This window comes from Rousettus aegyptiacus, unplaced genomic scaffold (genome assembly GCF_014176215.1).
Source record: "Rousettus aegyptiacus isolate mRouAeg1 unplaced genomic scaffold, mRouAeg1.p scaffold_m13_p_2, whole genome shotgun sequence".
Taxonomy (NCBI): Eukaryota; Metazoa; Chordata; class Mammalia; order Chiroptera; family Pteropodidae; genus Rousettus; species Rousettus aegyptiacus.
In genome coordinates this window covers 62,540,812-62,565,486 of record NW_023416295.1, presented here as the reverse complement: position 1 = coordinate 62,565,486, position 24,675 = coordinate 62,540,812, and the positions used below count along the sequence as shown (strand labels likewise).

Genomic DNA, 24,675 nt, shown 5'->3' with positions numbered 1-24,675 from the left:
TCAACATGGCTCTGATCTCTGACTTTGCAGAAACTGGCCTGGCAGGACTGGAGGCTCTACTAAACTGACCTGGGGCCACCACCACGATCAAATGACCAACCAACTGACTGGCCGAGGACTGCTCTGAGCCAGTCGTCACCTTTCTTGGACTTTCCCACCCTTGTCCAGCCTTTGGAGACACTGCCCGCAGGGGCTGCTCTTCTTTCAAACATGTATTCAGTCAATCTCCATGACTGAGCTGATTATCTCAGCTTAAAATAAGTGGAACACTTTGCCTTAGAGCCTGATTTTTCTTTTATCGCTTGTCACTAAGCCCTTTACTGATTTAGCTCCAGTTTCTTCTACTTTTCCAAAAATTGGGGTGTGTAAGACTGAGGGCTGAGGGACTTGTCAAGCACCTTTTGTAATGGGGATAACTTTTTTCTATGTCTCTTTATCTGAATTGTATTACATTTATAGGTGTTGGAAAATTTAATCTACTCAAAGACAATAAGCGAGAAGCAGTTTCAATGAATAAGAGATATTTTGCTTGGATTTTGTTGATCTAACAAGAAAACTAGTTAAAGCAAAGATTTCTGGAAGGAAAAGGCAATTTACCAGGAATAGATGTTTTACTTCAGGAAAAAGTCACCTGAATGACCCTTCTTAGTTATGCATATATAAAGCAAAGCATTTTCATTGTCACAGGGAAAAGCTAGAACCAGTCCTTCTTTTCTTTTCTTATTTTTATTTTTTATTTTTTAAGATTAAGTAAAAGCTGTTTTAACTGCTTTGCAGACTTAGTGCCAGTCACTGAGAGGGGCAATCAGTTTGCACATGGAACTTGGGGGTCTTCTGAGAGGATGGAGTCCCAGACCTCCCGGTGTGAAGTGTTCAGAATATAAACCTGAATTTGTGGGTCAGCTCACATTGCTTACATTAACCCCCAAGTGTAAGGTTTATAAGTTATAAAACCCATACTCCCCAGCAGAAACAAAGAAGCAATTTTTGGAAAGTACCAGCACCTTTCCATCACTCAGAGATAAATACTGATATGAACTGGGAAGGAGGTAAGCTGCCTGGGCACATTTTAGGCCTTGGGGAACCAGCCCAGGAGAGGCCTAGGAGAGCACGCAAGAGCACAGTAAGTGATTCATTTAGTTCCCCCGTGGAAAAGGCCTGCATACTGAAGTTTTTCTTAAAGATTAACAATGTCAAAATACAGAAGGTTATTTGGCTGGTGAGCCTCTCACAGCCCCAAGAATGTTGGCGTTCCTGGCTTCCCCAATGAACGCAATGTGGTAGTTTGGGGCTCATGTAATTTTGGTAATAAAATTCTTTCCCACACCTTACACCCTAAATAAAAGGTTCATTTCTCCCATCTGAATATATCTGCTTCCTAATTAAGCTTCTCTCTGGCGATAACTATATTTTTCATGTCTAACTTTAGGATATAAAATTATATGCGTCTAATAAAGGGTTTTAACTCATGATTCCTCCAACCTGAAGATTAAAAACAAACAAAATACAAATACACAAATAAAACAATTCCAGGACCTACATCAGACTTACTAACTTCAAATTTCGGGGGGGGGGGGGCGGTGGGGGGAGCAGGAAAATCCACATTCCCAGGTGTTTCTAAAGCAAAGCCAGGTGAGGTAAGGACTGCTTTAGAACTCGCTGATCAGAAGATAAGCACAAATTCTAATTTGCGGCTACTCAAATAAATTGCAGACTCCTGATATCATTGAAGATTAAAACAAATACAGGTACATCCTGTTGTATGAAAGATGTCCTATATTTCTTCATTTCTCTGTGGGACTAGCGAGAGTTATCCATCACAGGAGGAATCAGATTGTGTGGTCAGTATTGATGGCATAATCTCAATCTTTTTAAAGAAATCAATAATCCAAGCGTGGACTGTCTGCTTTGTTTCTTCCAGATTTGAACATAAATTTTACATCCATATTATAAGAGACTTTACATGTTAAGATATTGATTCATTAATTATGGATAGTACTATATAAGAGCTCTTCAGTGCCTTAAAATTCTCTATTTTATAATCTATTAATTCTAATGTAGAAATCTCAATTTCGACTCAAGCATCATAGATGAATCCCTTCTTTTTTATTGGGCAAAACTGTGGTTTGAAAGAATCTCCTTAAATATTAGTGGAAAGACTTTTATTCTTTATGACTGGGGTCAATGAGTAATATTCTGATGAGTGTCCTTACCTGGCTTGAAAGGTTCTTGACTTGTTGGGCATGAATGATCTCTGGAGTATCAACCACAGAAGTAAAATTGGCTTTTTCCATTTCTGCTGACTGCTTATACTTAATCTGCAAAAGAACACCGAACAATTGGGTAAATGTTTACAACAGGCAAAAGGATTTTTTTCCAAAAAGATTCATTTATTTGCCATTCAACAGACATGGCTTTCCTATTATATTTATAGCTTTATACTAAAAAGTGAGATGTAGAAAAAAAGCTTGAGTCATAGCTGTTGAAAGACTTACTATCTAGTTGAGTATGGGGGCAGAATAGCATAGAGGAGAGAGGTAATGGGAAAGGAAAAACAATTAACAGATAGGCATGGATTGTTTATATACATAAGAACTGGGAACAGCAAAAGTAAAGAAAAGATCCACTCCAATCAGTATTAAACAGTGTGGGATGCCTAAAAATTGTGTTTTAATTTAGGCCTTGACAGGGGGAAAGAAAGAACTGCCAAAATATCCTAAGCAAGAAATTCTTGGTGCAGAATGAGGAGCGTATTGACTGAAAAAAGGCCAGGATGTCAGTCTGCCCCAGCTCCAAGCAGCTATTTTGTCTCTAACTTCTGCCCTTTGCTCTGAATGTCTCCTGTTTCTATCAACTCAGGAAGGCAGATGGAAGTGGGCCTGGAGAAAGGGCCCTGACCCTTTTATCAGAATGGATTCCACCAAGCAGATGTTTAAGAATGCCACTACACGCATTTGACTGTCATTGACCAACAAATAAGATAACAGAAGGACAATACTGTGTTCTTATAAGCACAGCTACTCTTTTGAAAGATAGACATGAAATAGTAACACCGACCTGACTGGCAATATCAGTAGCGTTCCTGGCCCTCATAAAGTCAGGAGTTTCGTTGGCCATGGCATTTAGGCCTTTTCCTTTGACTTCCCGCTCAAGGTCTCGCTTATATTCTTTCTATAGCGACATCAAAAAAAAAGTTACCTAACACTCACGACTCAGTAATAAATGTACAGAGCAAATATAAATCCACATAATAGGCCACTTTGTTTGCTAGTGTTCACCTTCACCATTCTCGATGGTAAGATGGAGCGGTGACCACCAAAGCCCATTTTAGAAAATGTAATTGGTGTAAGGCCTCCTTTTGAACACTTCAGCATCCTCTAGTTAGAAAATTACACTATAAAGCAAATTTTAAATCTGTTTTGGTATACAACTTAGGTGTTTTTATTTAAATGAGCACACCAAATTAATCAAGATTGAATCTAATAATATTAGATGAAATACTAGGATAGTAATAGCCACTATATTCACAGATGAATACCAACTCATTAGAAATTAAGACAAATTTTGTTTAATGGTAATACTCATGTTAGATATGGAATTTAAAATTCTAAAGTTCTTTTGTCTCTTTGAGTGTGTGTGTGTGTATGTGTGTGTGTTTGTGTGTGTGTGTAACTTGGCTAGGAAGAAGATGCTCTGTTAATTACATGCATGCATTTGGCTGTGGGCCCACCTCGTTGAGGATTTGAGTGGCATTCTTCGCTCTTAGCATGTCGGGTGTATCTTCCATTTCACTGAGACCCTTCCCACGGATGCTTTCCTCTAGATCTTTCCTGTACTCTTTCTATATCACAAAATAAGAGCAACAATGATGACAAGAAAGCTCGAATTGTTCTCTAGCAAAGGGCCAAAAAATAACCTTCCGATTTTAGAGTTATAGTTTAGTAAATAAAGGTATGAATAAAGAGAGGGTATAAGTTTCATCAGTTAATATTAAATATCTAATAAAACTAGAAATCTATAGAATGTTAAGATAAGCACATTTTATTAGGCATTTATTTAAAAATTAGAAGAATTAACACAGATAATACATTATGTCGTAGTACCAAACTTGAACCCAATTTGCAACTCACAATGTTAGGTGGTGGTGAAAATGGTAGAAAGAAAACATTGGTGAGTGGTGTTAGTTCAATTATTTGGATCAAGAAGGAAAGAAGAGACCAACAAGGCCATACCTCACTGGCTATTTTGGTTGCATATTTGACATGTAATAAAGCTGGTGTGACTTCCAGGCCAGTCAGGTTTCTGCCTTTGATGGACTCTTCATAATCTTTTCTATATTCTTTCTATTGTGAGTAGGAAAGAAAAAAAGATTGCTCAATCCTAGGTAGAAAAATATTACAACATTTTCTGTCTACGTATGGCCTCGTAAATTGATCATGGTTCTAATGGTCACACATCTGAAACATGTTTGATTGTTCTGGAAATACTTTGTCTAGAGAAAATGGTTGTAAGGAAATGCAGAAGTTGAGAACCTTTATGGACCCTATGTTGATCCGTTTAATGCTGTGACTAGGGCCGGCCCTCCAAGAGAGCAGAAGGAAGGACCAACATACCATGAAGACCTGAGTTGACTGTCACCTCTTCTGATATTTTTCTTAAAGCAACAAAAGATTTTATTTCTGAATTAGAAGTAACTCAAGAGAAAAAAAAAACCTAGAAGGAGAGCCGTTTCATAATCATGACCTATTATTTTTAATCACTGAATAGATAAGGCAGGCAAAATTATTTTTGGATGGCTCTGCTTACATTTCTAAAATAGGAAATATGGCATCTTGACTTTTAATGTTTCGATAAACATTTCGATCACTAATCTCCTTTTGCTTGGCTTGGGGCCTCAGATTAAGAGAAAAGCAATCCAAAGCCCATACTGGGTCTTTGCAGAGAGAATTTTCATTCATCAAAAAAAAAAAAAAAAAAAAAAAAATCATATTATATTTAATATAATTTATTCCAGTATTAGAAACTGTTTGCTATATTCTAATTCTATAAAAATTATAGCTGAAATAAAACATATATGAAAAATGTTTACTATGCAGAACATTTTTGATAACCGAACCATAGGATTTCTGAGATGGAAACCATTTTAGTGATCAGGTGTTAAAAAGTTTCATCATCTACCAGTTTTGGATAACAGAAGGCTGGATACATTTGTGGGCAGAGATTGTTTTCATCAGCTTGGTGGTATATTTGTTGTGAGGGATGTTTTTGTAGGACTCACCCCACTTTGCATCTGCTGAGATTCTTTGGCAGTGATATATGTTGGTGTTTCAAAGTCCAACATGGGCTTTCCTCGTTCCTTTTCATACTTTTCTTTGTATTTTACCTAGTGATGAAAAGCCTATTAGATATCTCTCCTCTAGTCAATTTGTAGACAGAGACCAGTTTAAGTATAGTGTTTTTTAATTGCTTCATTCTGTCTGATCGGGTGGCATCTTTGCCAATCAAAACAGTTTCCTGTCATGTTTCAGATTCAGGATTTGTGTTCAATCCAAGGAGACAAAGGAATTACTGCAGAAGAATCAGCAAACTGGAATGCTGAGGCAAGGAAATGCCTATGAAAAATTGCTCGTAGGATAAGGTTGGCCAAGATTTGATATGTATATATATAAAGATTTTAACTATTGCATTAGTCAATATTTCCAATAAAAATCTCCAGTTTTTCTTTCATAAGAACTGTTTTCAGAGACCTGCGGTCTTGATTTAATAGATAATGAATGCAACTTTATTTATAAGTCAGTAGCTCTATCTGGGTTATAATCAGTCATATATTTAATGCAACCAACATAAATCGGCATAAAAACGAAAACTAGTTTACATGTTGACTGACTTAATAATAAATCTGACATTCTCTAAAGACCCCCAACACTATTTTACAAATACAATCTCCTCATCCTCAAAGGGCAGTGGCCTTTGTCCATGCAGCATCTTAATGGCAATGCTTGATATTAGCTCTTTTTCTTGTAACAACACGTTAATATAGAGGCCGGGGGACACATGCTGCTTTACAGATGACATGATGACATTTCTAGTAATTTAGCCCTCTTGGTTAATGCCCAATAGGGAACTTGAATAATTCTGAATTTTGATACAGCAGGTCATGTGATAACAAGTTCCTTTTCTGGGTTCTCCCCTCTGAGAATCTCAATTATTTTACAAATTTTTCAATTTCCAAAATACCCAAAGACCACTCAAATGGTAGATCTGATCTTATCGCTTCTCTGGTCAAAATTTTCCTAAGCCTCCCAATCACCCATTGTGATGTTTCCTTACCTGTGGTGTAGACTTATGGGGACATATGGATGTTATTGTAAGGGGTCTGTCCCCTTGCAACGTAATCTTTATGCTTCCAGTCCCTGCTGTCCCTAACCTGAACTACATATATAGGTACTGTTTCCCCAACATTAGCTGTTATCATTTATAACATAAAAATTTGTTTCAAAATGTTACTAAATTCACAGCCCCTTATAACTTCAGGCTTTTTCTCAAACAGTGGTTACTGAAAATGTAACTATTATTCTGAGGGGGTGGAAATCCATGAATGTTTTGACATTGTAGATAAATGGTCGGCCTTGACCAACTTACTATACTCTGCAGTTCTGTAGCCTCTTTTAGATGAAGTTGCTCCAGGTTATCGGGTATTGTGTGGTAGTGGCCTTTACTCTTCTCATATTTCTTCTTGTACTGGTACTGAGGGAAAGGTGGCAAAAAAGGCACATTGATGGAAAAGCCACTTGGCATTCCTGTTTTTTCCTTTTTAGATTAGACATTTACACAGCGGTGGCATCAAGACCAAATTAAAATTAGCGAACGCTAAATAGGGGGTTAAGAAAAAGTTTTAAAGGATGAAGATCCACCTTCAGCATTGTCAGTAAACACTTAGGATGTAAACATTTAGGTTATTTGGCTTATTCAAAGTAGATTTTAGATGTGAAAAGTGAAAGTGAAAGAAACTACTCCAAACAGTAATTCTATGTCCTTAGAAGGAGGAAAGGGATTGGTTAAAGAAAAAAAAAATGGTTTAAATATCCTACAAATAGGAGCATTTTTTATATTTTTAGAGGTGTTACAATCAGTGGAGGAGTGGTAGATTAATGTAGTTTGGAAGAATGCACTGAAACGAGAGAGCTTTCTAAAGATCTAGTGTCTCAGTAGCAGAGATGGAGATTCATGTGAGCTCAGAGAAGGAATTGAGTTGTCATGGGTGAAACCAGCTGTTTTTGGAGCAAATGGCTGAGCTTACAGAACTGGCGAGTTGGCTTGTATTCAGGACGTGATTCATTATCAGAGATTCCTTCATGTCAGTCACAGGTTTGTGAAGTTTCTTCAGGTCGGCCTTATATTTAACCTGCATGTTAAGGAAAAAAAAGGAATCACATTAATAAGAAATGGAAAACACAAATGGAAACCATTTTAAAGCCATCCTGTAGCAAATGCTGGAGATGGTGATGAAAAATCATTCCTTATTCATCTAGTTAAGAAGCAGAAACAACTCAAGTGTCTTTCACCAGATGAATGGATAAACAAAATGTGGTTTATACATACAATGGAGTATTATTCAGCCATAAAAAGCTCTGCTACATACTACAATATGGATAAACCTTGAAAATATCATGCAAAGTGAAATAAGCCAGACAAAAAAAAGACAAATATTGTACGATTCCATTTATGTGAAATCTCTAATAGGCAAATTCATAGGGACAGAAAGTAGATTCGAGGGTCTGGATTGTCAGAGGAATGGGGAGTTGTTTGCTTAATGTGGAGTTTCTATTTGAGGTGATGAAAAAGTTAAGGAAATTGTGGTGGTACTGGAACAAAATCATGAGTGTAATTAATACTACCAAATTATACACTTAAAAACAGTTAAAATGGCAAATTTAGTGTTATGTGTTTTCCCACAATCAAAAAAACATACCTCACTTGCAAGATTATTAGCATCTTTCATGACTTTGTAGAGCTGGCTGTCTTTTGGGTTGTACTTTGGTGTCTTGCCCTTCTCTTTGTCAAAATTTTCTCGGTATTTAACCTAAAGACAAATGCAAAAATCCAAATTATTATTGAACATAAATTAATTTTAAGACTGAGAATGGAGGAAATCTAAATGTAAAAGAATATGTGTTACACACAAAGTGATCATATACTTTATTATTCAAACCAGGACACTTTTAATAGTAAAAGGGGCACTATTAATAATTATGTTGGGACAACAGTTGAACAAGAATAAGATCCAGTGATAGAGTATTTGCCTTGCTTAGATTTATATTATCCAGAGCTATGAAAGATAATCACCTTTTTTTAATGCAAAATGAAAATAAGTGGAAAAAGGCTTTAGTCTAAATTCAGAAAAGTGATCTGATGTATTTGATTTGGAGCATTTTGGCCTTCCTACCTAGCAGAACTAAAAGCAATTTAAGTCTATTGCAGAGTTCCAAGAAGGGTTGTAGATGATTAAGAAAAGTGAGAAGTTATGAATCTGTTAAATTAGGGGAATTTATTGTTATTTTAAAATAATACTTTGACTACATCATTTTAATTTTTTAATCTTGGCAAAAAATGGCATAGCTGCTGAGTGAAAAAGAACAGATTTGGGGAGTTAATGGCATCTATATGATTTCAGGCTAGAAGAAAGAAATAAGTGAGATACTTTAGAATGATGAAAAAATAAGATTAAATATACTTTTAGGAAACAAAAGTAAGACTAAGTAAAAGATTAAATTATTTAATTTAAAATAAGCACAACACTTGGCACTAATAGTTGCTCAATAAATGTGATATGATTGAATGAAAGGAAGAGACAGTCATTATGCCTAGTCTAAAATAGCTAAAGGAGATGTTTATTTATAAGAAAATTCAACAGAATAAGCTCAAAGTGGCAGGAACACTTCCTTACTGGCAAATAGACCAATGTCATTGTCAAGAGTGTTCTAAGATTAGGTCCAGAAGGTGAACTCCCCAAGTTATTCATTCTACGAAGAATGAAAAATGAGCAATCTCTAGATGATCGCCAGCTAAAAAGGCAATCTTCGACTCTCCGGGAAACCTAGAATTTCTTTTACTGGTAAGATGAAAGATTCACTCATTCAGAGTTGGCACGCCAGGATCCAGTCGCCCAGATTTTTCACTCTGTAGACAATTAAAATTGGTATCCCTCATGCTTCATCATGTTACTTTTCTTCCTCACAACTTTACATATCCAATAGAAGAGACAAAAAAGGAGACCACTCAAATGCTGAGAAGTGTGAAATCTGCCACCCCAGAGAAAAATGCATTCAACGTGTTAGGACTCATTTATTTTGAATAAATCTACAGTGGAATGCATCGAAACAATGAGCACGCAGAACAGGACAACGTGATGCAGACTCACTGAGACAGACACACAGAGGAGGAAGCAGAAACACAACATAATAGGAAAACAAAATGTAAGTAATGCTACCGGGCTCTTCTCTGAAAAAAATTCACCTTCAAAATAAAGAAATGAAAACCCTGCTAAAGAAAGCAGCGGTGCCGAGCTGGCGTCTGGACCAAAATGAAACCTTTTCTAAGGGATATAGAAACCCGTAAGACCAAGGTTGACCTCAAGAGCTGTAAAATACAGAAAAGCAAAGTAGACTAGATGTGTGGAGTCAGACTGAAAAAGAAAAGTTGCAAAGACCCATCTAGGATGCGGGTAAAATCTGCTTCTTTTACTAGTTAAATTTCTCTTTCTATCTTTTAGAAATAGCTCATTTCTGAAGAAATATTTATCTAAAGAACAGCAATTTCATTGGTTTCACTTCAGTTTCTTTTTCTTCTGTTAATGTCGGGTCAACCTAAATTTCAGCATTCTAATTAAAAAAAAACAGTTACGCCTCCTTTTTCCACATAAAGGCCCCCAAACAAATGCAGCCTACACGGCTACTAATATGAATCTGAGTTCCCCTCAAAAAGGGCTTCCTTTTTGACTGGGTTGATTTTCTTAAGGTCTACATTTTGAAAGACAGGGACATACCAGGTTCAGGACTCCAGGAATTCGTGAACTAGGCAGTAAGTGTAGTAAATTCTTAGTATTGGACTAGCCAGTAAGTACAATAAAAATATACGCACGTGGCATTTTGAAATGGTAAAGGCTTCTCTTTCTTTTAATCATGAAAACTTGAGAGGCAACATGTAACACCAGTGTTTATAATCCTGTCACGTTCAGATATGGGCTTATCTGGATGCAGTATAGGAATTATTCTATTAATTATTCTTTCAAAGTTTAATTGAATTTAAAGGTCTAACATCCGACTGTTCGGGGAATTAGTGCTTCTGATGACTAAAGAACAGGCCCGAGAATTAGAAAATCTTTTGCTATTCTGTTGATTTATAGTATGCATGAACTGAGAGACTGTGTTAAGTACCCGTCTTAAATGTATTAAACATCAACAGTGGTAATCAGCAGAGGTTTCTTTGTGTGGCTAGAGAGAAGATTTTCCATTTGTTTTTATTTCATCTTTTAATTTGATCGGTGTCAGCAACACAAAATGCATTGGGAGGCCATGCCTAAGTCTAGTCTGTCTTCCTGTTCTGAGTGGCATGTTCCAGAGGGAAAACTTCATGCAGGAAAAGATGGGTGTGTGCAAAAGGATATCCTTCGACAAATTTCCACAGCATTTTACACATTCCAACACAACATCAACAGAAAAGAGTGCAACTTGGTCAGCCCCCTGACCAAGGCCAAGAAAGGTGACAAGAAAAAGAGAAAGACAGAAATCTCAGCTTGCTGATGTCAGTCTTACATGGCTAATGAGTGCATTAATTTTCTTAAGATGCCTCATCATAGGGGTGTCATAAGATGCGGTGCCGTGCCCATGTCCTCTCCTTTGGGCTTTGAGGAATTCTGCCTAGAGTGCCAGTAAGACAGCAAAGTCAGAATGGGGAGGGCACACACATAGGTGAAGCCTCGCTGGGCCTGGGGTCACACCATGAAGCTGTAAATCTTAAGGCAAGCCTTTCACAGGAAGTAAACCCAGGAAGGTGAGCTCAAAAAAGGATCTGGTCGGGTCTCATTCTTTACATTATAGCATTTGCTTAGGATTAGAAATATGATCCTCTAGATTTTAAAAACTAGCAGTCTTCAACGTCAAAGTCATTTCTTTGTTTTAAACTTGATAATGGTATGACCTTGGAAATTTAAAAACATATTAAATTTTCTACATTAAAAAGTTCTTATTACATTTCATTACTCTCAGAGATTATGCTGGTTTTTTTTTTGTTGGTAATTTCATATGTTGGTCTCAAATGCTTATACAATTTCATTAATTTTTAATAAAAATAGTTCGTCCAAGTTTTAAACCAAAAAACTTTAAAAAAATTATATTTGCTTGTCATTAGCCATCTGAACCTCTGTCTCTTCATAAATCCTACTTGTTCTGTCACTTGATATTACTACTTTATGTCGTCCAAAAAACTGGAATCCCATGTGTGGTATTGCTAAGGTCATACAAACAATAACCAAATGTATCCCAAACCCATTTTTTCAAACAAATACTTGAGAGGACAAGCAATGAGGAAGAAGGTAGGACCTCTAACTTGGAGAAGAAATAAGATATTCGTGAGCTCAAGTCCTGCAGGACTAAAACTTGCTCTCTGAGAGATCTGCTGGTGGATCAGGGGGTTCTCTGAGCTAAAGTCTGAAAACCTGTTGTAACTCGGGGGTATTCTAGATAATTAGTCTAAGAAGAAAAATTTGGTAATGTGGCAATTAGGTTTGGGTAACACGCTTCTGAGCCCATCTTCTCAATAATATGAAACGTGCTAGAATAAAACATTTCTCCACAGTGCCCTGTGCATATCTTGATCAAACACTTAGCACCCAAAATTGCACTTATCCATGAACAGCCAGTCTGAGCACATCTATTCAACCCTAGTTCCTAGCCCAGGTGTTTTACATGCGTGTTGAATGAAAGAATAAGGTAACTGCATCTGGCACTTAGAATTTCATGACTCTTGCATGTTACAAGATGCCACAGGTGACTTAAATATGAATCAGGCCCTTGGGATAGAACCCTCAGTGCCTCAGGAGAGGTTCCAAAGAGCTGATGTTTCTATCACATAAAGATAGTTAAGCATATGGGCACCTAGACAGACGCCCATAAATTGAAAAGTGGAGGCCAACAAAGGCTTAGAGATCTTAGAGAGAAAAAAGAAAGAAGGTCCTTAGCACCCCTTTTATGATAATACAAGGTTTCGAAGCTTTGCTATGTTAGCAAAGACCCAATATCTCTTTAGTTGCTAATACTGCACTTTCCTTCTGGGAATCTCTTCTTCCTGCAAGGTTTTTAAAATCTCACATTGGAGCCATCTCTTATCCCTCCTGCGTTACCTGGCTGCTCAGTTTGGCCGCCTTCTTGGCCATTTCAATGTCTGGACGACCAAGCATGCTTAACCCGTGGCTGCCCTCCTTCCGGTGCTTGGCTCTGTACTCCACCTGAATCAGAGGAAATCAAAATGGGACAGACATTCCAGGTGGTGGGTGCTGCGTACTACTTGTTGGCAGTGACCACTGGGGGCCAGGTCCATTTTAACCACACCCTTACCTCACTGGCCTGTTTGGCTGCCTGCGTGGCCTTCTTGATGTCTGGCCGATCGGCCACTGTGGTGTAATGCAGGCCTTCTTTGGCATCTTTTTTGTAAATGACCTTTATTTGGGGAAAAAAACAATTGTTTACTCACTTGAGAGATAGGCTACCTTTCCAAGGGCCCTCATTAAGTACTGGGAACCATTTAATTAAAGCCAAACTAATTGTACCACCATATTTTTTAAACTGCCAGACATAAAAGTTAGGGTGACCACTCCCTGGAACTAGCCTGCACACACCATTTGGGCTCCATGGGCCCCGCAGGCCCCTGGGAGGGAGACACTTACGTTGCTCTGCTTTTTGGCCACTTCCATGGCATGCTTCACATCTGGCGGCTCCAGCATGATGGAGTAGTTGGATTTCCCTTTCTCCTTGACAAATTTCTTTTTGTAATTTGTCTAAAAAGAGCCAGAATTACGTATATGAGCAGAGGAAGCTGGGACCAGAATTGATTTCCTTGAATAACTGTGAGAAGAGCTCCAGAAAACCCATGGCTCCCCGTTCTGTCATCAGCCTGGAACTCGGGTCCCTGATCCACATTCCAGTTCTTCCCTGTTATTTCCGTCTTGGAACCCAACACTTGTACCACATGCCAATCTTTGGAGAACTGACTACAAGGAAATTAATTTCTTTCATTTACCATTTCTACCCTTTAAAAATATATGGAACCACATAGGGCACATATAATACAATACCGTGATTTTTAAAGCATTACCGATAAGAATGTAGTGGGCAGAGATTACTGAGATTCAAAGCGGTGATTTCGCTTTGCTAAAATTGTTTAGTAGTTTAATGGTAGGAGAGGCAAGTCTTCGTCAGCAGCACTTCCTCCCCTTATTAATGCTGGGTTAGTAACATCTTCTATTGCTACATAATTTGTCCTGGGGCAAAACCCACATCTGCCATAGTTGCCATAAATCAGAAGCTAATGAATAATGAATGGTCCTTTAAACCGGAGTTCAAAATTTACAGACAGGTATTGATGGTAAGAGTGAAGTTACATAAAGGCAAGTGTCTGTAAGCAAAAGGGCAGCTTGTGGTCTTTTGCTGGATTCTAAGGTAAAGTGGCAGTGCTGCTGCCCAGAGTCCCGGGGCTGGTCACTTACATCACTGACATGCTTGGTCACTTCCTTGACGTGAAGAGTGTCCCGCGTCTCTGGCAGTGTTGTGTATGAGCCCTGGGCCAAGTGCTTCTTTACGTAGTCCTTGTACTTGTTCTGAGGGAATCCATACAGAGCTCGTTAGAGTGTCTGGCTGGGCACTAGCCCCAGATGGAAGAAGGCCATATGGCTGCTGGAGGGTTACCTCGGACACCAGATTGCTGACAGTCTTTGCCAGGAGGATCTGGGGAGTGTCAGGCACGGCATGGCAGCTTCCTCTTTCCTTGACATGTTTCTCTTTGTATTTCAGCTGCAGGGGTGAAAAAAGCATATTTTGAGCTCCTCTGGGTCTCCTACATATTTTTATTAGGCTCCCAAGTCAAAGAGCTGAGAGAAGAGCATTATTGACACAGTAAGAACATTTGACAAGATAGAAGGTTGGATGTTTGGAAATCTTGGAAAATATACAAAAAGGATTTTCTTTATCTCTTGCAAGTTGAGGTTTTAATAACAATCAGAATGGATCTCGAGATGAATCTTTAAACATATAGCTGTAGTTCAAAGCACTTTCAGGAGGCATTATTATTCCTCCTTTCCAGATGAGGAAACTACAGTATAGAAAATGAATTAGTTTTCTTGTAAAATCCAGCCAGGCCTTCAGATTCCCAATTCTTGCCGTGTGAATTATCTTGTGGTGCAGTTATAAATCAAGACCAGTCACCCGGATTTAATAGCTTCCCACTGCTGCCGCCCTATTCTGCCATGTCGCCAGTGTTAGCGGAGGGCAAGGTCACATTTCAGGACCCGCACCTGAGCTCCTACAGTAGCAGCCCTCCTCTGTCCTTTCCTGGGTGCCCCTGGGGACTGTGCTGCTGAAGACAGCCCTGAGCGAGGTTAGGTGTCAAGGACTGAATACTTACGTCACTTTCTATTAAGGAATTCCTTAGGGCCAGAACCATGTCTTTATCATCAGTGACAGAAAGCTTGCAACCCTTGAGGAACTCTCGGTCCAGCTTATATTCAAACTGTAATGGAAGAGAGGCAGAGGAAGATGTGGAAGTATGACAGGCATAGGAGAAAGCCGGCATTTGATTAAATCTGTAAGGAGTCCCCTTAAAGAGGGCATGCCATGAGAATGGGGGCAGGGGTTCCTTGCTCTTCACTGCACACTGGGCTCCACCTTTCCAGACCTGAGGCCAAACCCAAGCCCCCTCAGCCTGCTGGCTCCCAGCCCCACCCCAGCTGGCTCGGGACTCTGACCCATTTGTCTGGGCCCAGTCACACGAGACTAGAATCTGTGGCCTGTTCTGCTTCCTGAGGTTGCCTTTCACACTCCCAAACCCTCCTGTCCTTCTTGGACCTAAGATGAGCGAGGGTTAACACCCACAACAGTGGTTATTAGGAACAATTGTCAATATTTTTTGTATCAGAAATGTCTTTCCTATCTCACATCGCTTTGCTGCAGGGATGACTTGGCAGCCTGGATGAAGTCTGGTCGGTCAGGAATCCACCTCCAGTGGGCTTTGTTGGCTTCATACAACTTCTTGTAGTCCAACTGTTTTTAACGAGAGGAAGACAAATCACTCCATTCAGTGGGCTGAATTCCTAACTACGCACATGGCACAGACGGACTCATCTTGCATTTTAATAAGCAACAGATCATGATCCTTTACCCAAGTGAGAGCCCCAATTAAAATTTCTCTACAATTTATGCAGCTAGTCGGCTACTTAACAGGTCATCTCGTAGGACCCTTTGGTCTCAAAATAGTGGCTGAACATTTTAAAGGCCTCTGAGTGAAATGATTCTATAATCTTTCTAACTCTGCCAGTGTAGTTTAATTATCTTCAAAGTCAAGCACTTCTAATTTTTAACTAAATTCAAGCTTAATTTATATATATATATATATATATATACATATATATATATATAAACAAACATTTATGGTAAATTATTTTGTGCCAGGCACTTTTCTACATGCTGTATAAATATAAACTCATTTAAACTTCATAACAACTGCATAAAATCGACAGTTGAAAAATGGGTTAAATAACCTGTCCAAGGTGAGATGGCTAGTAAAAAGTGGAGCTGGGATTCAAATTCAGGCCATTTGGCTTTGCAGGTGTTTGTGTACTTCCTAGACATTTATCGGAGCTGGAAAACTAGCTGCCCTGGGCCAAATCCGAGGCACAGAAGTGTCTGTAATTTAATTTGAGTATTCTTGGAAGAGCCTTCTCTATCAGGCCCATTTCTTTCCTCACTCCTTTTCTCCCTCTATTTTTTGTCAAGGTATCATTTGTACACATAAAAAGTGCATGCATCTATGTACACAATTTGATAAAAATTTCCCCACACTACTGTGAAAAATTTCAAACATAGAACAGAATTGCAAAAATCTTACAGAGCATGCCCATACACCCACTGCCTGGATTCTACAATGTGCATTTCACTTCATTTGCTTGTTCCCACATCCATCTTGCTACCCATCCCTCATTCCACTCTCGGGACACTGGTAAGCTATTTAACAACCTTTAAAGGCATTTCAGTTTTCTGGCTCTAATAAATACATGTTCTCTTTGGCACTAATGGGCACTAGTTGGGTAATAATGGTTGCATTATATAACCATTTGTATATATTTTTTTAAAGTTCATATTCCTCTGTGGTCGAGGCTTTAAGATGCCCCACAACAAAGAAATGAGTCAGCATAGGGAGATCTGAGTGGAAGGAAGTTCTAGGCCAGCTCCTGACAGTATCAAGTGACTGAAAAAATTTCTTCTTATAAGGAGCAGGCTCTAGGTATATGTATGAAGCAGGAGGAGAATACGGAGGGTGGAGGGAATGAAAGATGCTGAGACAATTAGCAAAATACAACTTTCATTTCAGAACTCAATCTATAGTTTCTCGGCCACCTAGCATGAAGGCTGAGTGGGTGTAATGTCCATGGCATGGGCTAGGCCACCCTTGCTCTTCCCTAATCTCTAAAGGCATCCTTTAGATTTCAGCATCATTACTTATGATTCTGGGACCTAACTCTTGATCTGAACTCACTGGAGCTCAATCACCTGAAGAGGTGTTAAGAAAGGTCCTTCTGTATGTCCTACAGAAGCTGGCAAATACCCCGTTAGGCTTGGGGAAGTTTCTGGAACTTACATTGGTGTTGACTTTGTAGGCATCCTTGGCTGCTTTGATATGAACAGCATCTGGCTTTATGGTGCAATTGGACTTGTTTCTTTGGTAAACCTCTTTGTATTTCAGCTATGTGAGGAAATGCAGAGACAAAGTTAATTTTTTTAATAGCAGCCTACTAAGCACTTTTTAAAAACAAGGACTTTAAGCCATGACTATAGGACACAATGTTCCTTAGAACAGAATAAATCTGTGTAAATAATGGATGCAGCCATGCAGATGCGCACTTTCCTATCTCAGATCTTAAAAGCAGCTCTTCAGGACACACTGAGTATGTTTGCCGGTGTTGCCACAGGGTTTATGTCCCATGAGCTTGTGCTGAAAGGGCCAGTTACACAGCTACAGCCCTATGTGTTTTCTCTTTCCCAAATCAGAAAATTCTAAGTTCACAGTATCTTGAAAACTGCTGAAGGAAGAGATGCTTTCCCCACTCAGAAGGAATGAGTCTTGCTGCTCTGTGCCCCTACAGTTCCAACTTTTATCATGTCTTATAATTATTTGTGTATTTATCTATTTTTTCATTAAGCTGAAGTCCTTGAGGGCAAAGATTGTGTGTCATTCATCATCTCATTCCTAGTGTCAGGCACGTAGAAATCCAATAAAGATGTGATGAATTAATGAGCTGATGGATGGATGCAGTCATCATAATCATCACTGCTAGAGCCACATCTAGCAAGTTTGGGCATGTGTGGATTTGAATGGGAGGGAGAAGGACACGGAAGCCTTTGCCTCCGAGGGCCCAATAGGTAGTTTCCCCATCCTGGGCCTGGAAATTCTAGCTTCACTCAATTTTAAACATAAAAGGGCCCTGGAGCCTCTTCGGGGCTTTCTCACTAAGTGCCACTGAAAGATCTTAGGTTTTAATGTGGTTCAATATGAAGTGAAACTGTTCTAAGGAAGCCTGGTAGTACTACCAAATTTGCTTGATCATAAGAGTTACAATTTTCTGCGCTTAACCATAGATGCAGGAAAGCAGTATCTTCAGGAGAAAAGGCCTAGAAATCCATATTTTTCATCAGCATCTCAGGTTATAGTCAGAAAGTACAGGCAGATGGATGCAGAAATGCTTCATTTTTCTACAGGGAGAGGAAGTGAGATGCTCCACATAAAGGATCTACCTGATAGATGTTTATGAATGCCTAATGTCTGTGTTTGAAGTACCAAAACATATTTTAATATGAAAAATATGACGAAATGTTTTTAAAAGTTATTCTACATGTCTGCCTTCATAAACAAGGCACCAAATGCATTTAACACTTTTCACGGCTGCTCATGGTCAACACTGTGAGCACATTTTCTAATCTGCCAAGGAATTCCTGAGCACTGGGCAGAGCAGGGCTTTGGGGCATTTCAGATGAGCTATTCCACAGTTGCCTTTACAATTTTGGTACCCATGTAGCCCTGGTGTTCTTAAAAATACTTAATCTATTTTTTAAAAAACACAATGATGATAGTTTCAACCCCAGAATCTAGCTATACATCTGAAAATTTATGAATATAATTCCTCCTCAAATTCAGAGTGTTAGAATTTACTGGCTACCTTGTTCCTCTAGATAAAGTTTATAGAGTAGTAATAGCACTTATGGCATATTGCATTTTTCAAAATGGTCTCTACAATATCCACTCCTTTCATGCTTTTCCACAATGTAACCTTGCCATTCGTTCATCCAGAAGTGGCATTTATTTCTTCACCTGTTGAACCTGGGTGTCCACTGTGCCCAGTCAAATATTGCAAAAGTGACCCATGTCAGTTCTAGGAGTAACCCTTAACTGGTCTGGAAGCTTCTACTTCAGCCTCTTGGACCCACCCACTGTGTTATGAGATGTCCAAATCACATGGAAAGGCCCATGGAGGGGTTCCTGTCTATACAACAGCTAAAGCTCCCAGCCCAGAGCCAACTAGCTACATGAGTGAGCCATCCAGATGTCCTGGCCCACCTGAGCCTCAGAAGATCCATTTGGCTATGGCCAGTCAGCTCACAGATCATGAACAAAAAAGATGATTGATGTTTTAAGACACTAAGTTTTAGGGAGATTGATATGCAGAAACAGATAAGTGGACTGAGGTTTGTTATATCACATCAGAGAGGCTAAAACTAATCCGGTACTTACATCACTGACTTCATCTTTGACCTTCCGGACATGTAGCAACATGGGTGTGTCATGAATTGTGGTATAGCCTCTGGGTTTGGCCTTGTTGTATTCCAATTTATAAAGTATCTAAATGAGATGAAAAAGCAGAAAGACAGTGTAATGCATCTCAATTTATAATGTAATGTAAAAATACAAACTCAAAGGGGTTTTAATTTTTTAATACATATAAAAAAAAGAGAATTCTATAAACTCAACAGGTAGTTTCATGCTTTCTGCTGAAGCCCCAGTGCCTCTAAAATAGGGCGTCTGCCAATTCAGTTGGAACAGTTTTTTATTGTACAAGAGGAGTCCTGAGCACAGCAGGACATTGTTTTACTCCCACTCAATGGCAGTGGAATCTTCCACACATTGTGACATCAAAAATGTCCCACCACATTTGCAAATGCCCCCTGAGTTTGGGAATCCATTCAGTGTTTCCTATACTTACATCACTGATTTGTTTGTTAACTTTTGTTGTACGCAGGTGTTCCGGAGTGTCCACAATTGAGGTAAATTTGTCCTTAGATTTTTCATATTTTTTCTTGTACTCTATCTAAATTGTGGAAGAAAAGAACAAGTTAACTCTAATAAGTAAAAGAGAGAGCTTTACGGAATCTAATTTTCATCTTGAGAGAGTCTTACAGTTTATATAATAGTAGATTATATAAACCACAGATGTGGGGAATGGTGTCATGCTTTCTTTTTAAATCCTCATTGAAAATGTTTAATATAAATCTATATTTGATAGCAATCAAGAAATGGAGTAGCAAATATGAATAATGATAAAAGTGATATTTTCAATATATTTTGTACATGTGGAAACTGAAGCCCAGAAAGGTGAAGAGACTAGCTAAGGGCACATATAGACTGAATCTCAGAGCCAGGACTAGACTTGTGTTCTCTGAACTCTGACAAGTAATTATTCACTTACAATATGCTGCATCAAATACATACGATTTCTTAAGGTATGTTTCCATATCAAAGACGAAACATATGTAAAGTAAAAAATGAGTATATATAATTTAAAGTATTTATCATTTTAAAAAAGATATTCATTTTTCGTAATTTCCAAGCCATGATTTTCTTTCATGCACACAAGCTGTTTCAAGCAGAACAGATGCAGACAGCACAACCAAATTTCATGCACAACTATTTGACAATCATATCAGGAGACAAAAATAGTGGCAGGCAAGTAGAATATTCATAGGGAGACCTCATCCCCCTCATTCCATGCGTTGATTTGATGTCAAACTAAGGTGATCAAAGAAGTTACTAATACAAAAGATCGATTAAAAATGTTTTGTGTGCGGAAAAATAATGGCATTTTATTAACATTGTATCTAGTAGTTAAGCAATCATCATTGTTTTTTACTGCTTCAAATTTACTTTTCAGCATATGATGGAAAGGTAGTGGCGTGTGTTTCCATGGACCTTGTAGGAAGGTAATGTTATCAGCAATGTTGTTAACAGGTGTGTGAGAGGACAGACATGCTAAAAATAACCTAGCAAATTCAGCATTAAACTCAAGAAGGGCCATGAGTATGGATGATATTCAAAGAGCTGTGTTGTAATCTTCATCTCCCTACACGGTACAGTGGTGCTGACCACTGAACAATGGCCAAATTAGATAAAAACATTAAGTATTCAGGTCTTTCAAATGCAGTCGAATCTAATTAATATCTTCAATCTCTAAGGAGCTTATTTTAGGGGGAAATATATTGAAAAATGTAAGTTAATGTTATATCCATTTGGAAATTGTTTGAAAAAGTGTCAGTTAATCTTACTAGGAGTTTCAAAGGTGTCAGATGATGTACAGATGATGGCTGTCGCATCATCGCAGTTGGCCACAGCCAGGGTTCATTGACAAGGAATGGATATTTTTATGCAGCTTTATCATGAGAAACAAGTTTGGGCAAGGGACGAGGAAGAAAATCAAGGTATGCAGAATGTGATCCCGAAGGCTTCTAAATCTCTTCTTCACATCACATCCAAAATTACCTTGCTCCACATGTAACTGTTGTAGAGGGCAGTCAACATATCTGGACGCAGAAGTTCATTACATCCTTGTTTCAGAAGCATCTTGGCACTAGATTTATATTTTCTCTGTTCATGCAAAGAGCAGTGAAGCACAAAAGAGACTTAAGAACGTGGCTCTATATCCCAATCACCTCTGAGTGAAGAGATGTAGGCAGACACACTTTATGTGCTCACATGTGCGTGTGAATGAAGACACCAAATACATTATAATGCTACATAGAATGACTGCAATACTTGCAGTTGACCATTCATAGTCCTTGTGAATGGGGAATGATATAACTAGTGCCACCAAAATTGCCTTATAGAAAAGAAGACATCATTGGAGTAGGAAAATACAGTAGGGAGTTCTGTTTTCTTTCCTTCCATTCATTTGTTTCTTTGTTTCTGCTTTTGCAACTCAGTTAGCAGTTTATAAATGCAAGTTATAAGTAGGGTCTCCAGAAGAATAAAGAGTAGGAGGACCGAGCTTTTCATCTTCACTACAGCACATGTGAGGACACAGAGCATGGCATGGACTGGCACACTCAAATAGCTCATGGGCTCTTTGGGTGGCTAGACAGATACTTTGAAACAGGACATCCCAATATCATAGGCAGAACCTATGACATCCTTGCAGCAGACAGAACGACATTTCATGAGAAATCTGGAGCACAGTCCTGCCTGGGCCGTCCAAACAGCCCCATCACAGTACCTGACTGATCTGGTTGCCTGCGATCTTAGCCAGCAGATGTCTAGGCTCATCGACTACCAGGTGGTATTTATCTTTCCGCTGCTCATAATCAGCTCTGTATTTTTTCTGCTCAGACATCAGATTAAATTATAGCAAGAGTACAACTTCAAGGCTACATAGAAATGTCCCAAGATAAAAACACTCCAGAGAGCCAGAAATATGTCATTTTGGGAGGTGGGCTCCCAAAGCATCCGGGGTAATAAAAACAGGGAGGCAAAGAGAGTCAAGTGAAGGAAGATCTCGGAGAAGGCTGGGGCTTGGGATAGACCTGATTTATGAGACCAAAATTGGAGTACCTTGTTCCTAAACATTTTCCATCTTTGCAAATGATGCTGTTAGCGCTGTCATGTTTTATGGCATCTTAAGTTGTATTTAAAATAAAGCTCTCACAAGCTATAGATCTACCCTCTAAGGCTGCGAGAATCAAAAAGAACATTTATGAACAAATTATAATATTCTTCTAAAGCCAGTTAATTTATTTGATTATAAAAGAGACCTGGAAATCCTTTGTGAATTTGAAAAATAGAAATAAAATATATCAAGACTGTATTCTAAGAAGCTACTAACAGTAATTCTTCAGAGTGGTCCAGCCTGGAAATCTACTGAAAATGAACAAAATCAAATTTAAAAACAATAAAAATATCAAAAAAGTCACATATTAAAGTAAATATACCATTGGCTACACACTTTTAGATACATTTTACTAATTTTCTAATTTTGAATTTAAATAAATCTGTGGAAAATCCAAAAATAAGAAATTAAATATAAAACCATTTAAACATAAGTCAATTAATAGCTCACTTTTTTCAGTCATTTTAATTTAACTTTAACTTAAATTATTGCAGACAGTTCCAGGAAAATCTGGGTAGAATATATAAAGGAATATTTTCAGTACAAATGGATACTTCTCTGCACCAATGTATGAGTATCAATGGCAAATACAATTGAATGTTGAATTACAACTATCCCCTAGGGGTTACTTCCACCTACTGCCATTTCTGTGCCTTAGTAAGGGATCCTAAATTAACCTCGAACTTCCGTGTCTCCCAATTCTGCACAACATCATGTTTAAGGGAGTCGAGCTGATAGTCAACGAAATTCTTTATCTCCTTGCTCTTATCACCCAAAGGGCTGTCTGCCCTTTGCTAGCGCAGAGATGATGGTGGCTGTGGGGCCCTCACACTACTCTGGACAGTCCCTTCACTTGTTCTTATTATTGCTTTTGGCAGAGCCCATCAGATGGTGACATTATTAGAGTCTTTCCATATCTTTATCTTGAATCAGTAATTAAAATGGTTTTCCTGTCGTTTTATATATCAGGTTATAATCAAATAACTCTATAAACTTCTTAAAGGGAAATGAATAGGCTTAATTGGATCAGGTCGCACGTACCTCATTCATCAATTGAGTCGCATACTTGAAATGCCTATTGATTGGACAATCGGCTTCATACTTGAAATCTGACTTCATCCTTTCAAATACCTCTTTATATTTATACTAGAGAAAACAGAATGTGGTTACTTCGGACTGTGATTATCTTAAGGATGAGACATACCATTTAACTTATACAATTGTGATCATTTATTCATAGAGCTAACAAGTAATTTTTGAATATGTATTCTATCTCTTAAGGCAGTGAAAAATATACTCACCTGGATTTCTTGAAAACTCACCCTAAAATACATGCTTTCATTGAATGTATGACAAATTGATCTATTTTCCAAATTAGGCAAAAACTCCAATCAGTTCCTTCTTTGTTTCTCTATATTATAATGATTATTATTTTACTTTGAAAGTATTTCCATGTGCACTTGAAGGTATTTTTTAGTTCATTAATTTGAAATATTTTTCCAGGAATTAATCAGATAATCATAATATTTTAGGGCAGAGGTTGGGCTAACATCTAGACCACCACCTATTTTAAAATAGCCCTATAAACTAAGAATGTTTTTTTCTTTATAATTTTAATGAATCGTAACAAATAATATGTGTCAGAATGAATGGGGCCCACAAAGTCTAAAATATTAACTATTTGGCACTTTTTAGAATAGTTTGCTGACTCTTGTTTTTAGAACTCAAAAAAAGTTAATCTAATTGCTTTATTTTTTTTTGGAAATAGACAAATGAGGTCATAAAAACAAAAGTATTTGCCTCGAGTCACATATCAAGTTTATGGATTAAAATAATCTCACTTTATATATGTCAGATATAAAAAGATAAATCACTCAGAGACATATTAATAGGGCAAGAATTCTAGAAGAGACATGAGATGTTTTACTGAGACAACTGTTTATCAGATTAAAATAAATGGTGACACTAGTCAGGTCCTGAGTGAACAGTTCAGTATGTACTTTGATTATAGGGTCTAGAACCAAGAACAGGGGCGGAAATATGAAGAGCTTTATCATCAGTGCTAATTCTCTCTGTGGGCACTGATATACACTGAATAGATGTGGACATTATCCTTGAGTAGAGATACCTTGCTGTAGAGAGTCTTGTTCTTTTCGGCCAGAGTGAAGTCTGGAGTATCATAGGCATAGCAACCAATGCCTTTAAGCCAGGTCAGATCTTCTTTGTACTTTACCTAGGAGAACATTATCAAAGAGTTTAAGATCTCCAAATAGCAGTAGGTTAGGATCAATACAAGTGGAACACATAGAAGCTCTGACCACTGAGGCATATAGAATAATAAAATATTTAAATAATTATTTAAAGGAAGTTTCTAATAATATTGCTTTCTGCTCATTTAAAAGTGTATTTTATTATATATGGACATTTTCATTTTTAATACTAATTAAAGCAATTCAGATTTAACAGGCGTACTTTCCTAGAAA

General features: G+C 38.1%; 1 protein-coding gene across 1 annotated transcript in view; it reads right to left on the bottom strand.

Moving 5' to 3' along the window:
* The window catches only part of NEB (nebulin), a 185,635-nt gene that overhangs the window by 19,602 nt on the left and 141,358 nt on the right, over window positions 1–24,675 (bottom strand). Inside the window, exons 125-145 of the mRNA XM_016151113.2 lie at window positions 24,321–24,425; window positions 23,234–23,338; window positions 21,803–21,907; window positions 19,523–19,627; window positions 19,054–19,161; window positions 16,906–17,010; window positions 15,207–15,311; window positions 14,677–14,781; window positions 13,962–14,066; window positions 13,763–13,873; window positions 12,944–13,054; window positions 12,615–12,716; window positions 12,401–12,505; window positions 7,973–8,083; window positions 7,301–7,405; window positions 6,643–6,747; window positions 5,279–5,383; window positions 4,233–4,343; window positions 3,731–3,841; window positions 3,058–3,171; window positions 2,214–2,318 (exon numbers count right to left, since the gene is read on the bottom strand). Of these exons, the coding sequence (XP_016006599.2) occupies window positions 2,214–2,318; window positions 3,058–3,171; window positions 3,731–3,841; window positions 4,233–4,343; window positions 5,279–5,383; window positions 6,643–6,747; window positions 7,301–7,405; window positions 7,973–8,083; window positions 12,401–12,505; window positions 12,615–12,716; window positions 12,944–13,054; window positions 13,763–13,873; window positions 13,962–14,066; window positions 14,677–14,781; window positions 15,207–15,311; window positions 16,906–17,010; window positions 19,054–19,161; window positions 19,523–19,627; window positions 21,803–21,907; window positions 23,234–23,338; window positions 24,321–24,425 (2,244 nt within the window). The remainder of the gene's footprint in view (window positions 1–2,213; window positions 2,319–3,057; window positions 3,172–3,730; window positions 3,842–4,232; window positions 4,344–5,278; window positions 5,384–6,642; window positions 6,748–7,300; window positions 7,406–7,972; window positions 8,084–12,400; window positions 12,506–12,614; window positions 12,717–12,943; window positions 13,055–13,762; window positions 13,874–13,961; window positions 14,067–14,676; window positions 14,782–15,206; window positions 15,312–16,905; window positions 17,011–19,053; window positions 19,162–19,522; window positions 19,628–21,802; window positions 21,908–23,233; window positions 23,339–24,320; window positions 24,426–24,675) is intronic.